Genomic DNA, 12,483 nt, shown 5'->3' on the forward strand with positions numbered 1-12,483 from the left:
CAACTAATTTGGCACTGGACTAAAGAATTAAGTGTACATTACATATTCCTCTGCACATGTAGGCTGTGCACATCTCCCAGATACCTTTCCCACAATTATTAGGACAGTATATGGCAGTTGCAAATTAGATGCAACGCACATTGATTGATTGATTGATTGATTGATTGATTGATTGATTGATTGATTAGGGGATTACACAAGCTAACACCCTCAGTTGACAATGAAAGTCCGTACCCCAACCAGAAGTGCTGTTCGACAAAAATAATTTAGGGTAAAATATATGTTATACGATAATACACTGACAGTACCCACTTGCAAATAGACCTACACCAGTATTTAACATACTGCTTATGGAAGGGAGGAATGTACCCATTCAACACCTTTTCAACAAAGCGTACAGTGGGCCAAGTTTAACGGAACGGGCATCATTTACTTACAACTTACAATAACTTGTGTGGGTAATGGAGCTACTGGAGCGCACTAACCTTCTATAATGACCGGGACAGAATAATTCAATTACTTCCATGAATTCAACACTCCGGAAACATGCCGGAAACGCCGGAAACCATCAAGCACTTTCCCTTGCGAGTAATATCAAGAAGCTACGCTAATTTATAACACTCTAAAATTCTGTTTCAAATCCTATGATAAATTTTGGGAAAGTGTTACCGGTAATCGGTACTGAGCAGAAGACGCCGATTTCCTGTTTGTTGACGTTTCCATAAAGGCGCGACGGGAGTCGAGGTGGGGGGGGGGAGGGGACGCAGCACGCCTCGTGTGTACGTCAGACGTCAGCGCCGTGACAGTCGGGGATCGCAGGTTCGAATACTCTGAGCTTGTTCGTTTTTCTTTCCGGTTAGACTCTTACCTGGTGGGCATTCCCCACAGTGGTGATGTAGCGCCGCGCTCGTTGTTCAGTGCGGCGCCAGACTCGGAGCGGAGGTCGGCGGTTCGAATCCCCGCGTCAGATCGAAATTTTTCTCCGGCCACTGAATTTCGAGTGGACTTTAACTGCTTTAACCCCGGTCATTTCACCGAGGATTCCTCGTGGAGTTCTTACGGCTCAGTGGTTCCCATCCTCCTGGCCCCTATGCTGCGTCTAAAGCTGCGTCGAACGGTGTTGTAGCTACAAACACGGTCGGGAGAACACGGACGCCGGTCGGGTCGGGCGGAAGGGAGGGCCACCGCCTCCACACAGCTGCCTGGTGGCTGGCCTACCCTGCGCGTGGCAGGCGCTCTCACCCTTCTGGGCCAGCTTTCGTCGTGATAAGCCTTGTTGAAGTTGAAGTGAAGTTTCTTTCCTTTTGATTTCAGTAAAATTTGAAAAATAATTTTAAAATCATATCTTTTCAGTGTTGAGTAATTCTACATTCCATGTTTCCATCTCAACTTTCTAGGTACTACCCCTTCACAGAGAAATGACGTGTGGGTTGCAAAGTTGTGCTCGAACGAAGAATATGTTCAAGAATTTCAGACCTTTCTAGACAGTCCCCTAAAAGACCGTATCTACCAGAAGGCAAAGTCCTGTTTTGTTGTTAAGGAGCAATTCGTAACGTAAGTTTTTATTGTGTCAAGATTGTTGTCTTGCAGGTCTATTGAATCGTTTGCTTAGAAAGGAAGGAGAGGAGGCTGCAGTGTTATCAAGTTATGAGTATTCAGATTCAGATCTAAGTACAATGGTGCCAATAAATAAATCAGATATAAAAGCAGGAATTTTTTAATAGACTGTTCTCGAAGTAAAATTTGTACATAATTAACCATCAGATTCGGAATAAGACTGGAATGTACCGTACATAACAAATGCAACATAGTAACAATATAAATGCTTGGCGAAATGTGGATTGCAAGGAAAGGAGGGACAGTTTGGAACAATCAATAGGATAACATTTGGTCTTAATATAAGAGTCGAATGTCATGAGCAACATTACTATAATACAAGATAACTGTTTAAATAAAAAAGAAAATTGAACTTCTGGCTGAATGCACGGACAAGAAAGAAAAATGTTTGAGGTGGTATCGAAATGAGGTTCAAATTACTTGTTATTGTGGCACAGCCATCTAACCAATTCATTGTCCATCACATCGTGCTGACTGACATTCAAAAATGACTTGACATACATATGAGGCACTGCCAAACATGATCTACATGAGACAATGCCAGAATCACAACTCGGTGCAACTAGACCTACAAGTATCCTGTCAGGGTCAGCCACTTGGTGAAGTAAATTAACTAAAATTAACTTAAACTTATAGTTTTCCTTCAGCTTCTAGCCTCTTCTTCAGGGATTCGGGCATGGCTGGTGGAGGAGGTCTTGGCATGCGCAGGGAAACCTTGACAGCATCGTAGATGAACCATTGAAGACCGGTGAGGGTACCAATCATAATGATCCTAGCGGTGAGACCCTTCCATAGACCACCGAAGCCAATCTTCTTAATAATATCTCCAGCAGTGGCACCCTTGTCTTGATTGAGCTTCGACACCAAAGTGTCAGCAGGGTGTGAGACAATAGCACAGAACACTCCAGCAATGTAACCAGCAGCAAAGGTGACAACCAGCTGCTCGTTCTTGGTGCAGTCTGCCCTAGGCTTGGGAACGACGTGTTGGTACAGCAGCTCTACAGTGCGCTCGAAGCAAGCAAACTTCATCATGGTGTAGGGAATTTGACGGCACCACAGGGGTACAAGACCCTTGTACAATCCATTCATACCCTCCTCCTTCAGAATCTTGGGATAGCACTCACGAAGAGTGTTGGCATAGCCAGGCTGTGTCTGGATACGGACCTTAACAGCCTCCATGGGTGACAGGGCAATGTCAGCGAAGAACTCAGCAGAGGCAGACGCAGCCAAGTAAAGAGATGTTCTGTAGAGGAAGGTATTCTCCTCTCCCAAAATGTCGGAGTAGATTACCTTGAAGTACTCATAGAGACCGAACTTGAACATACCCTGCATGGAGTAACCGATGAAGGTGGGTGCCCATCCCTTGGCTAGACCACGGGCTCCATCTTCGGCCATGGTCACGGAGAAGCCCTTGAAGATGCCAGGGTACTTCTTGGAGTCCACTTGCATTCGGCATTTCACCAGATCGAGGGGCACGATGGCGGTGTGGGTAATACCGCAGGACAAGATACCTCCCAGCCCGCACAGCAGAAAGTACTGGTTGGAGCCGAATTCGCAGCTGTCCCCGGCCTCGACGGCTGCAGCAGACACGGTGCGGCCCTTCACCAAACTCTGTGACGCCGAGGGTTCCTCTGGCTGGCATTGCGCCACGGTGAAGGGGTTGAAGAACGGGTTCTTCTTGGCCGCCTCGAACATGTTCTGGAGCATCTTGATCGGCTTTGACGGGACTTTGACGTGAAAATTTGACGAGGGCACTCGCCACTTGCTGTCTTGACTCCAATGGAGGAACGAAAGGACGTCGATCACGTGACCTCTAGACAGCCTTCCACGGTTCGCGGTTAAAACGTTCCGGAGAACTCTTTGATTTTCATGTTCTTCTTATTCTGTATGAGAAGAACACTTGTTCTAATCTGAAACCTCATACACCACGCTTTTAAACTACTTTACACATTCAGAAAAACACAGAATGCATGTTAAATACCACGTTCGAAAGCTCATACCAGTTCAAACTAGAGACTTTGATGTTCCCGAAAATTGAGTTTTGAGAGCGCAATTTCTCATTGCCAGCCTTCTAGAGGTGTTGACAAAATTTGCAGTGTGCAGTGCATGCAGTCATCTGTCGTTCATGAAATTTGACGAGTAAACCCTGAGATAGGCATCATTTCGTGTTTTTTCTGATACTACTCGTCGTTTAGTTAATCTTCCTGAAGTAAGTACTTCTGTGCATCAATTCACACTGTCTTTACTTGCTTTAAAAATGTAGGTGTCTTCATTTTGGGAATTTCTGTCGAACTAAATTTGTCTTTGTCATCGCCGCATCTAGTTCATCTTCCGTTCAAAGCTTTGCCTCTCGTGTGAGATCTCTCACTTCTTAAATAGTTTCATTTTTCCAAAATGAACTGATTAACGGTCTATTTTCATTCTATTGTGTTCAGAGAATCCTGTACTTTAAACATTTTGTGAAATTTTGTAACCATCGAGGTTAAATTTTAGGAACACATATATTTCAATGTATTTTTCATGTTTCTTTCTACAGTAATCTTTAAGCCCAGGTATTTTTCCCAGTTAATGACTAATTTTAACATCATTGATCAATACTAACTTGATTTCTTTACTTCTGTTCCAGAATGGCCAGTTCAGCTATGGATGTTGACGAAGAAGAGTTGGAATTGCCTACATCCAGCAGCAGCAAAGGAGAGAAGAAGCGCTTTGAAGTCAAGAAGTGGAATGCTGTAGCTTTGTGGGCTTGGGACATTGTTGTTGACAACTGTGCTATTTGTCGCAACCACATTATGGATCTGTGTATTGAGTGTCAAGCAAATCAAGCATCTGCCACTAGTGATGAGTGTACTGTTGCCTGGGGGGTTTGCAATCATGCATTCCATTTCCATTGCATTTCTCGCTGGTTGAAGACTCGTCAAGTCTGCCCCCTGGATAATAGAGAATGGGAATTCCAGAAATACGGCCATTAAACCCAGAAAACATGGGTAAAAATGAGAGCAAAATAACAATGTTTTATCGCCCATCTCCTTTATGGTAACTGAATATGTCTGCATTCCATATTTACGTTTGTTTTGGATGCAATACTTCTCCAAATTTGAACTGTATTGTTAAATGATTATGATTATGCCCCTTTTATAGCTTTATAGCTCAAAATTGCCCTTAGTTTTGGCTAAATAAAATCTTTTCATCCTTCCTATATGTATTGAAAAATTCTAATTGCCTCATAAAAGTTCCTCATTGGTTTAAAGTGTTTATTGTGTCAACAATTCAAAAATTACAACTCATACTTGCCTAGCTGCAGGGTACCATATCAGCATAAGAGTACCATGCTACATTTAACAACATTAAACAGTATGTCTTTCAACAATTAAGGGCTGATACGATATAGCAGTCAACACAGCCCAGTAACACAACTACAATACATTCAATACCTTATAATACAGTATGCAATGTGCATGATGGCAGATTGACAATAGCATGAAAGAGTTGATCCATACTCTGTAAAAAATTCAGCTCAGCCTGTGTGATTCACAGGAATTATAGTCACATTCATACCATAAGAAAATTGAAACTTCTCATGGATTTGCGTAAAAAGTTAAAATCAAATGGGTACATGAATGTGGAGGCTTCTTAGGGTTGTTTAAATTTGCGAACACACAGATGGTGATCACTGATTGGGGAATGGTTGTCAGCAAATTACAACAACCATAAAGGGAAAATTATCTTAAAGAGTTTAGACAACACTGGCAGTTTTCAAATTTACTTTCTTAAAGTAAGAGTGTACACATTGTAAAAGTACTATCAGGTTACAAGAAATACCTCAACTTTGGAGAGGGCATGAATGTCTCAAGCTTATGCACTGCTGATATTCTCTATGTACTATAATCAAACAGATGTGAACTGATATTAAGTATAGTTTGGTGATAGATGAAACTTCCCATAGGGTTTGTCGTGAGAAATCATCAAGAGACTGAGCATTTACAACTCACATCACATACCCGCAACTGTATCCAAAGTTCAACTTGATGGGCAATGCACTAGCCAAGCCTCAAGTATCTGAGTAGCACTATACACTTGATTAAAAAGAAAATGTGTAACAACATCACATCACTGTACAATCCATATACCCTGGTATGGTTTGCAATAAATTCCTTCCTAACAAGCCTATGTGAGGAGAACTCTTCATTTATTTTATGTTTTATTGTTCAAATATTCAACAATTAATAGTAGGTAACATCAACAATAATTTCCACGGGATGGATTTCAATTCTATTGTCATTATGGATTTTCTTAACTCCAAAGTCACACCTCAGCCACATTCATAGCATAATACAGTTCATGAAAACGAAATGTGATGGGTCATATCTACAGTTTCGAAGCAATTACAATATTGAGGTCCCTCTGGATTTTAGTTAAGTTACAGTATCACAGACACAGCCAACTTGGGCATCAGAGGAGTGCCTTTTCACTTATGTCTGAGGACAAGAATTATGAGTTTTTTTTTGTTTTTTTTTTAAAAAAAGCTTCCAATTCTGCATTTTAGTCTGGAACCACTTAGCTATGTATATTTTCTTAAATGACACAAAACCATTAAAAGAAACAAAATAGTTTGGCTGATAAGAGGGAGTTTAGTGGGAAGTGGGAAGGAAATAATATCAGCAACAGACAAAATTTTAGAAACTGAGAGTCCAAAACATACTGCTTTTTATAAGTAAAGATTAAGTGAAGATCTATGGAAGAGGAGGTTGACCCATCACTACTTGAGAATGGTTAAAAAAAAAAAACTTGAAAATCTTGAATGGTAAAATAAGAATGCATTAGTAAGATTGGGAGGTATAGTTCTCTGTACTTACCAATATCACATCTCATATGAAATCATGAAATTAAAAACACTTGCAAAAACAAGATTTGGAAATGACAATCAAAAAATTAACCTTGAAAGCACCTGATATCCAGTGAAATACATAGTATCACAAAATTATGAATTAAAAATACATTGATGGTATAACATATTGGAACAACTATGTGATACTACTGGGCACAATACTCAAAACAAAATTAGGCTAACTAAGAAACAATAGCTCCACCTATACAACTAACTTGTACATCTGATTGGGCAATAGGGAACATGGAATGCTAAACGCTATTTATGTGAAATTTTCCCCACAGTCTGGTCAACTAACAGCAGCATTTTAAAAATTGAATAATAAAATAACTTCGTGTTCTGAAAATAAATTCAGATGATTAAAGACAGTATGCAAGGTGCAAGGGTCCAGCTGTTTTATGTCCACATTTCCACATTTATCAGTTACAGTTATTCCACAATCAGATGGGGAGGACGGAGATAAGCAAATAATAGTATCAATAGGAATAACCACTGAAAACATCATAACAAATCACAATATGGATACATATTGTATTTGTTCACATAAAAAAATCAAAGGAATGAATAACCTTGCATGCAGCACACCTAAAACTGACAAAATGCATAACAGGTCACTTCAGAACTATACCTGTTGAAAAATAAATGACAGTATTCACTTTTAAAATTTCACCGATAAGTTAGTTACTGTAATTAATATTAAAATTAGAATAAGACAACCACAGAATTGAACTATGATGGTGGCTGTTCTGTCCATTTCCGATTGGTAAGTAATAGAAAGACAATTGTTCGGTAAAAATTACCTCCTTTTACTATGAAAATAAAGTTCACATTTTTTTTCTTTGTTTTTCTCTTAAAATAAAACCAATGCCATATATTTCTGGTCACTTCTCTGGGCAACCATGGTTCGATTTCAATTAACATATTGTTCTTAGTGATGTTTCCAGCCCACATTATGTACTTTGTTCTAAGCTCACCAACCATTTCTCCTCATTCATGCCAAATTAAATTAGACATTTAAAAAAATGTAGTACCATAGGAAACACTGGCACCGATTTTTTTTTCACCACTATCAGTCAACTGTACAGTACAATACAAAACAATAAGTAGGCCAGCCAGATACTCATGTTCTCTGAGCAAATTACAATTGATCCTTTCACCCTGACAAATTGGCAGGCACAATATCTTAAAATACTGAAAATTACTCTGTCACAAATTATATTTGCCTCACTAAAAATTACTACATTCCTTAATTGTGAACATTCCTATAAGTATACACTGGTGTGTTTATCAATAAATGCAGTGCTTGGGGTCCAGTTAGTTGCCTTAGTAAGTTTCATACCAAATCAAGCACAGAATTTGACGCTACTAACAATCTCTCAGAATAATTTCGTTATTTAAACGCCTAAATTGCACTGTAGAGCAGCTACAGAGTAGGCGCTTATGATTTAAAAGCCTTGATTTATCACTGTCATTTAAGGTAGTCCACCTTACCAAATTTTCACCAAAGTTCCATGAAAACTAGTTAAAAGCATTTATAACTAATCACCAACAATCAACACGAATTTTAGATAATTTTCTAACATTTTGTTACTTTACGACACGAAAAAGCCTAGAATTGCAACACCTGATCACTGTAATCATCAGAGGAAGCTTACCAAACCTAAAATTGTAGCCCTGTTAATTCTCTGTGTAACTACAAATGCCTCTATTTTCTGTCATTTAATACCTGAAAGATAAAAAGAATGCCATGAAATAATGTGTATGGTACATGTAAAATGTTTTAAAACAACATCAGGCATCACAACGGAATCAGAACTTTCACAAACCTGTAGTAATTTGGTTTGAATGGACCAGCTTTGTTAAGACCCATGTATTTTGCCTGCTCATCACTTAGCTCTGTGAGATGAGCATCAAATGTAGGCAGATGAAGACTGGCAACATATTCATCTGTAATCAGAAAATAGCAAAGCTTATAGAAAAAGAGAGACAGTAACTATATCAGCTGCCACGATGATGTGGAGAGGCAAAACAAGGATGATGAACATATTGAACTAACCCATTTTCTTGGGCAGAAGATAAACATCTGATTTGTAACGTCCATGAGGAGCATTGAAGAGTTCTATCAACGCAAGAGCCTAAAGCAAAAATATTGTAAAATTGTTAAGACTGTTAAAAAATGTCATTACCTTGTATTTACTTTAATAAGTTACTTACCTGGGTTGCAGCTGTGATTGAAACAACAAAAGAAGGCAAACTTGAGCAGCTGAGATTCACAAGTCTTCCTTCAGCCAAGAGAACTATGCGCTTGCCATCTGGCCATATCACATGGTCCACTTGGGATCGAACTTTTTCCCAGGTTAGATCAGGAGTACGCAAACTATTCTGAAAATTGCATGGCAAAAACATTCACATGAATTTAAATTTTTAGTGTTACGTTGACCAAATGTGACTTGAACAGCTACTTTGAAAACTTACAACATCAATTTCTGTGTTGGAATGACCCATATTGCAAATAACACAGCCACTTTTCATTTTATCCATGTGTTCTCTTGTCACTACATTTTTGTTCCCTGTTGCTGTTACCACTATATCAACATTTCGAACCACTTCATTCAGTTTTACTACTCGAAAACCGTCCATACTGAAAAAATTAGAAATGTAACACATATCAAGAAAAAGACAAAACAAAGATATCTTACAATCAGAGAGCAAAGTTTAACATACCAAGCCTGAATAGCACAGATGGGGTCAATTTCAGTGACATACACTACACAGCCAAGGCCTTTAAGAGCTTGACAGCAGCCTTTGCCAACTTCTCCATATCCACAAAGAACAACTTGCTTCCCTCCAAACATCATATCTGTGGTTCTCTTCAAGCTGAAAAAGGAAGAAAAGAGATAAGGAAACTGGGATCTCTGTAACAAGTGTCCACAAACCTCAATTAAGGGTCTACAAACCTGTCAATTATTGACTCTCTACAACTGTAAAGATTGTCAAATTTTGTCTTAGTTACAGAGTCATTAACATTCATAGCTGGCACTGAGAGCTTTCCTGCCTTGGAGAGCTGATAGAGACGATGGACTCCAGTAACACTTTCCTCAACAATTCCTGTAATAAGTTTAGAGTTTAAATTTGTCTTAATTTATGAGAAATTAACATTGTTGGGGTTCACATGATTACCTTTGATCATCTTGAACATTGCTGGGTACTTTTTGAGCATCAGATGGGTGGCATCACCTCCATCATCCAAAATCATGTTGGGTTGCCATCCTTCAGCATTAACACACTTGTCTATACACCACCAGAAGTCCTCCTCAGTCTCTCCACGCCAGGCAAATACAGGGTATCCTAAACATTGAATGGTAGGTCAGAAATGAAAACAACACTTCAACTTCCAGCTTTTAAAAGTACAATTGGGTTCAGTCAGATCAACAATACCTGCTTCAGCTAGAGCTGCCGCAACTTCATTCTGAAAAGTTTTGAAGAAGAAGAATAAAGACTCACACATTATAATACAGTAACAAGTGGGAATTTTTTTCATGAGGATAAATATTTAGGAAGGCGTTAAACCAAAAAATTACCTGCGTTGAATAAATATTGCATGCAGCCCATCTGACTTGGGCTCCTAGTTCTACTAGCGTTTCGACAAGTACCTGAAAGTAGATGAAACATCAACCATACATGCAAATGAAATAGAAATTGAATCATATTTTGTCTAAAAATGTAATTAATATAAAACTTACAGCAGTCTGAGCATTGATGTGAGTACATCCGACTATCTTGGCGGACTTCAGAGGCTTATCATCCCCTGCCCTTCTCCTTAGCGCCATAATTCCCGGCATTTCTGTTTCGATGGGAAAAAAGAGAAAAGAAAAGAACATTAACAATTAGAGCACAATAATCGGACAGGGGATGCATCCTTCAAATCAATTCATTTCCTGACCTTGTTCGGCAATTTCAATCTCTCTCCGACCAAATGCATGCTGACTGATGTTCTTGACGCAGAAGTCTGAGAAGCCCGAGGAGCTCTTTTGTAGTTTTTCCCTCGGGGAGACGTCATCCTCGTCAGACGAACTGCCCGTGTACGACGCTGTAAACGGAAAACAACAACGGATTAAAAAGCGACATCTCGGAAATAATTGGTGGGGTGCGAATACCGAGTTGAAAAACCCATAGCGGGTTCGACCTATCATCGAGATCTATTATCTCCCCACCCCCTAGGGGATCCTAGACAGAGGATAGAGGCACTGGAACAGGCACACACGGCTACACATGGCAAGCAAGCAAGGTGTGTTTACACTCGGTGGAGCAGACGGAGGCCACCGAGGACCTGCGCGGCTCGTCTGCCGCCCCCGAGGCCGCCCCCGCCGCGGCCCCCCCGGGCAAGGCACCCCCCACCCGAAGGAGGCCGCGCGAGCTGGTGGGCAGGCTGAAGCGCCGCATCTGACGGTCCTTGAAGCCCGTCATGCCCTCCCGCAGCTTCTCCGGCATCTGCAACAAACACAAACAGGGCGATCAATCAATCATGCAACCGTAACCTAATCTCCAGGAGGATGCTATATAGACGTCTTTGCTGTGGATGATAAAAATGTTTAGGTTTGCTTCAAGGGGGCAAAATGCGCGGAATTGCCCCCACGGGGACTCCATCACGTTGTGACGCACCAAAAGGGTGTTGTTGGAGGGGAGGGAGTGCGGAGGTGAACGAGGTGGGGGTGTGCGTGTGCGGTGCGGGCTCCGCTGCTGAGACTCAGACAATCGAGGGCGCAGCCGGAGTAGGGATTGAAAAATCGCGAATTTCTGGAAAAGTTCGTAACCTTTCAAAAAACAAAAAAAATAGGAGTTAAAAAAAAAAACGTTTTAGAAAAATTGAATAGTTTTTACCTACTTTGAAAAATATATAAATCGTCAAACAAAAGATTTTTAAACGTTTTTTTCTGGAAAATTTAAATGCTATATCCAGAGGTCCAAAAGTAGCCGCGTTGGACCATGGCGCCACCGCAAGGCGCAGCCCCATCCTATAGGGTGACGTGTTGGCGGACAGCTTTAAAGCGTCGTAATCGTGAACGTCATGGCGCAACGCGGCCGTCGTCGTGGCCGCCTCCTCCGGCGGGCCCCCCAGGATGACCCTGGCGGCTACGGCGGCGGCGGCATGGAGGAGGGGCAGCAGCTCGCCGCAAGATTGAGATGCTTCAAGTCAGAAGCAGGCCGATTCCATACCAACCGTACCCCAACTTTGCCCCCCCGTTCCCAGTTCGAGGAGGGCGCGTGGTGAGGGGAGCGGGAGTCCGCCGCGTCCACTTCAATATAGACCATAGACTGCATACCTATCGCCCCGTCCGGCCTCGTCAGGCCCCGTCAGGCCATTGTCGGCCGCCCAAGTCGGCCTCGGCCTTGGCCGCCTCGACACGCCGTGCCGTGCCACCCGCGCTGTTGTTCCAGACACCAGCCCAAAACGACCCTCAATCCCCTTCTTCCTCCGTCCAAGGCTCAAAAGTGTCTCCCCCTCAACCTCATCATTTATTATTTAATTTGTCTTTTTATTAGGATGTATTAAAAGTGTTAGGGGTTCGTCCAGAAAGTATACGTCCGCTTCTTCTCAGATTTATTCGGCAGACTGCAGGAGCTCGGCCCCTGCGAGACTCGGGGTAGGCCACCCCTCACTGCACGTATGCACTGCAGGAAATATGTTGCCTACCTACCAGGCGCTATGAGAGCTCGCATGGGCTAAACTTGGCAGGTTAGTCACGGCGAATACGGACGTATTTTCTGGGTATCCATTACAAAAGAACAACAGAGCCTCTCTCGACAAAGTGTGGTATACCAGGTGGCTGATTCACGCCGCGCACTTCTGTAGGTATACTGTGCCGCATGCACGAGTGCGGGCGGGCTTGCCTATCGCCCCTGTCCACGGCGCCTTACGAGCCGAGCGAGCAGGCAACCCGCCCGCACTCGTGTATGCGGTACAGCATAACTACAGA

General features: G+C 41.8%; 3 protein-coding genes across 8 annotated transcripts in view; 1 reads left to right on the top strand and 2 right to left on the bottom strand.

Moving 5' to 3' along the window:
* Positions 1-1,701: 1,701 nt before the first annotated feature.
* Positions 1,702-3,419, bottom strand: LOC113211872 (phosphate carrier protein, mitochondrial). The gene has a single exon (XM_026430392.2). It carries the CDS (start codon positions 3,322-3,324, stop codon positions 2,248-2,250), a length of 1,077 nt encoding a protein of 358 aa, XP_026286177.1. The 5' UTR covers positions 3,325-3,419; the 3' UTR covers positions 1,702-2,247.
* Positions 3,420-3,664: 245 nt separating this feature from the next.
* LOC113211873 (RING-box protein 1A) lies at positions 3,665-4,816 on the top strand. Its single transcript, XM_026430393.2, has 2 exons — positions 3,665-3,826; positions 4,244-4,816. The coding sequence occupies exon 2, from the start codon at positions 4,245-4,247 to the stop codon at positions 4,587-4,589; it is 345 nt and encodes a 114-aa protein (XP_026286178.1). The 5' UTR covers positions 3,665-3,826; position 4,244; the 3' UTR covers positions 4,590-4,816.
* Positions 4,817-4,857: 41 nt separating this feature from the next.
* The window catches only part of LOC113211871 (adenosylhomocysteinase-like 1), an 83,358-nt gene continuing 75,732 nt past the window's right edge, over positions 4,858-12,483 (bottom strand). For 3 of the 6 annotated variants that reach the window (XM_052267074.1, XM_052267065.1, XM_026430391.2), the window contains exons 3-15: positions 10,804-10,996; positions 10,449-10,595; positions 10,249-10,349; positions 10,087-10,158; positions 9,944-9,974; positions 9,686-9,853; positions 9,463-9,613; positions 9,230-9,382; positions 8,981-9,146; positions 8,720-8,887; positions 8,562-8,640; positions 8,332-8,452; positions 4,858-8,231 (exon numbers count right to left, since the gene is read on the bottom strand). In XM_052267074.1, the coding sequence (XP_052123034.1) occupies positions 8,225-8,231; positions 8,332-8,452; positions 8,562-8,640; positions 8,720-8,887; positions 8,981-9,146; positions 9,230-9,382; positions 9,463-9,613; positions 9,686-9,853; positions 9,944-9,974; positions 10,087-10,158; positions 10,249-10,349; positions 10,449-10,595; positions 10,804-10,996 (1,557 nt within the window). In that variant the 3' untranslated portion in view covers positions 4,858-8,224. The remainder of the gene's footprint in view (positions 8,232-8,331; positions 8,453-8,561; positions 8,641-8,719; positions 8,888-8,980; positions 9,147-9,229; positions 9,383-9,462; positions 9,614-9,685; positions 9,854-9,943; positions 9,975-10,086; positions 10,159-10,248; positions 10,350-10,448; positions 10,596-10,803; positions 10,997-12,483) is intronic. The other 3 variants (XM_052267080.1, XM_052267085.1, XM_052267090.1) reach the window with 1 other exon arrangement.

The sequence above is a fragment of the Frankliniella occidentalis genome, unplaced genomic scaffold (genome assembly GCF_000697945.3).
Source record: "Frankliniella occidentalis isolate FOCC.00 unplaced genomic scaffold, Focc_3.1 Scaffold3, whole genome shotgun sequence".
Lineage (NCBI taxonomy): Eukaryota > Metazoa > Arthropoda > Insecta > Thysanoptera > Thripidae > Frankliniella > Frankliniella occidentalis.

Coding starts and splice junctions, on each gene's coding strand:
- LOC113211872 (XM_026430392.2), bottom strand. CDS start 3,324: ATGCTCCAGAACATGTTCGAGGCGGCCAAGAAGAACCCGTTCTTCAAC.
- LOC113211873 (XM_026430393.2), top strand. CDS start 4,245: ATGGCCAGTTCAGCTATGGATGTTGACGAAGAAGAGTTGGAATTGCCT.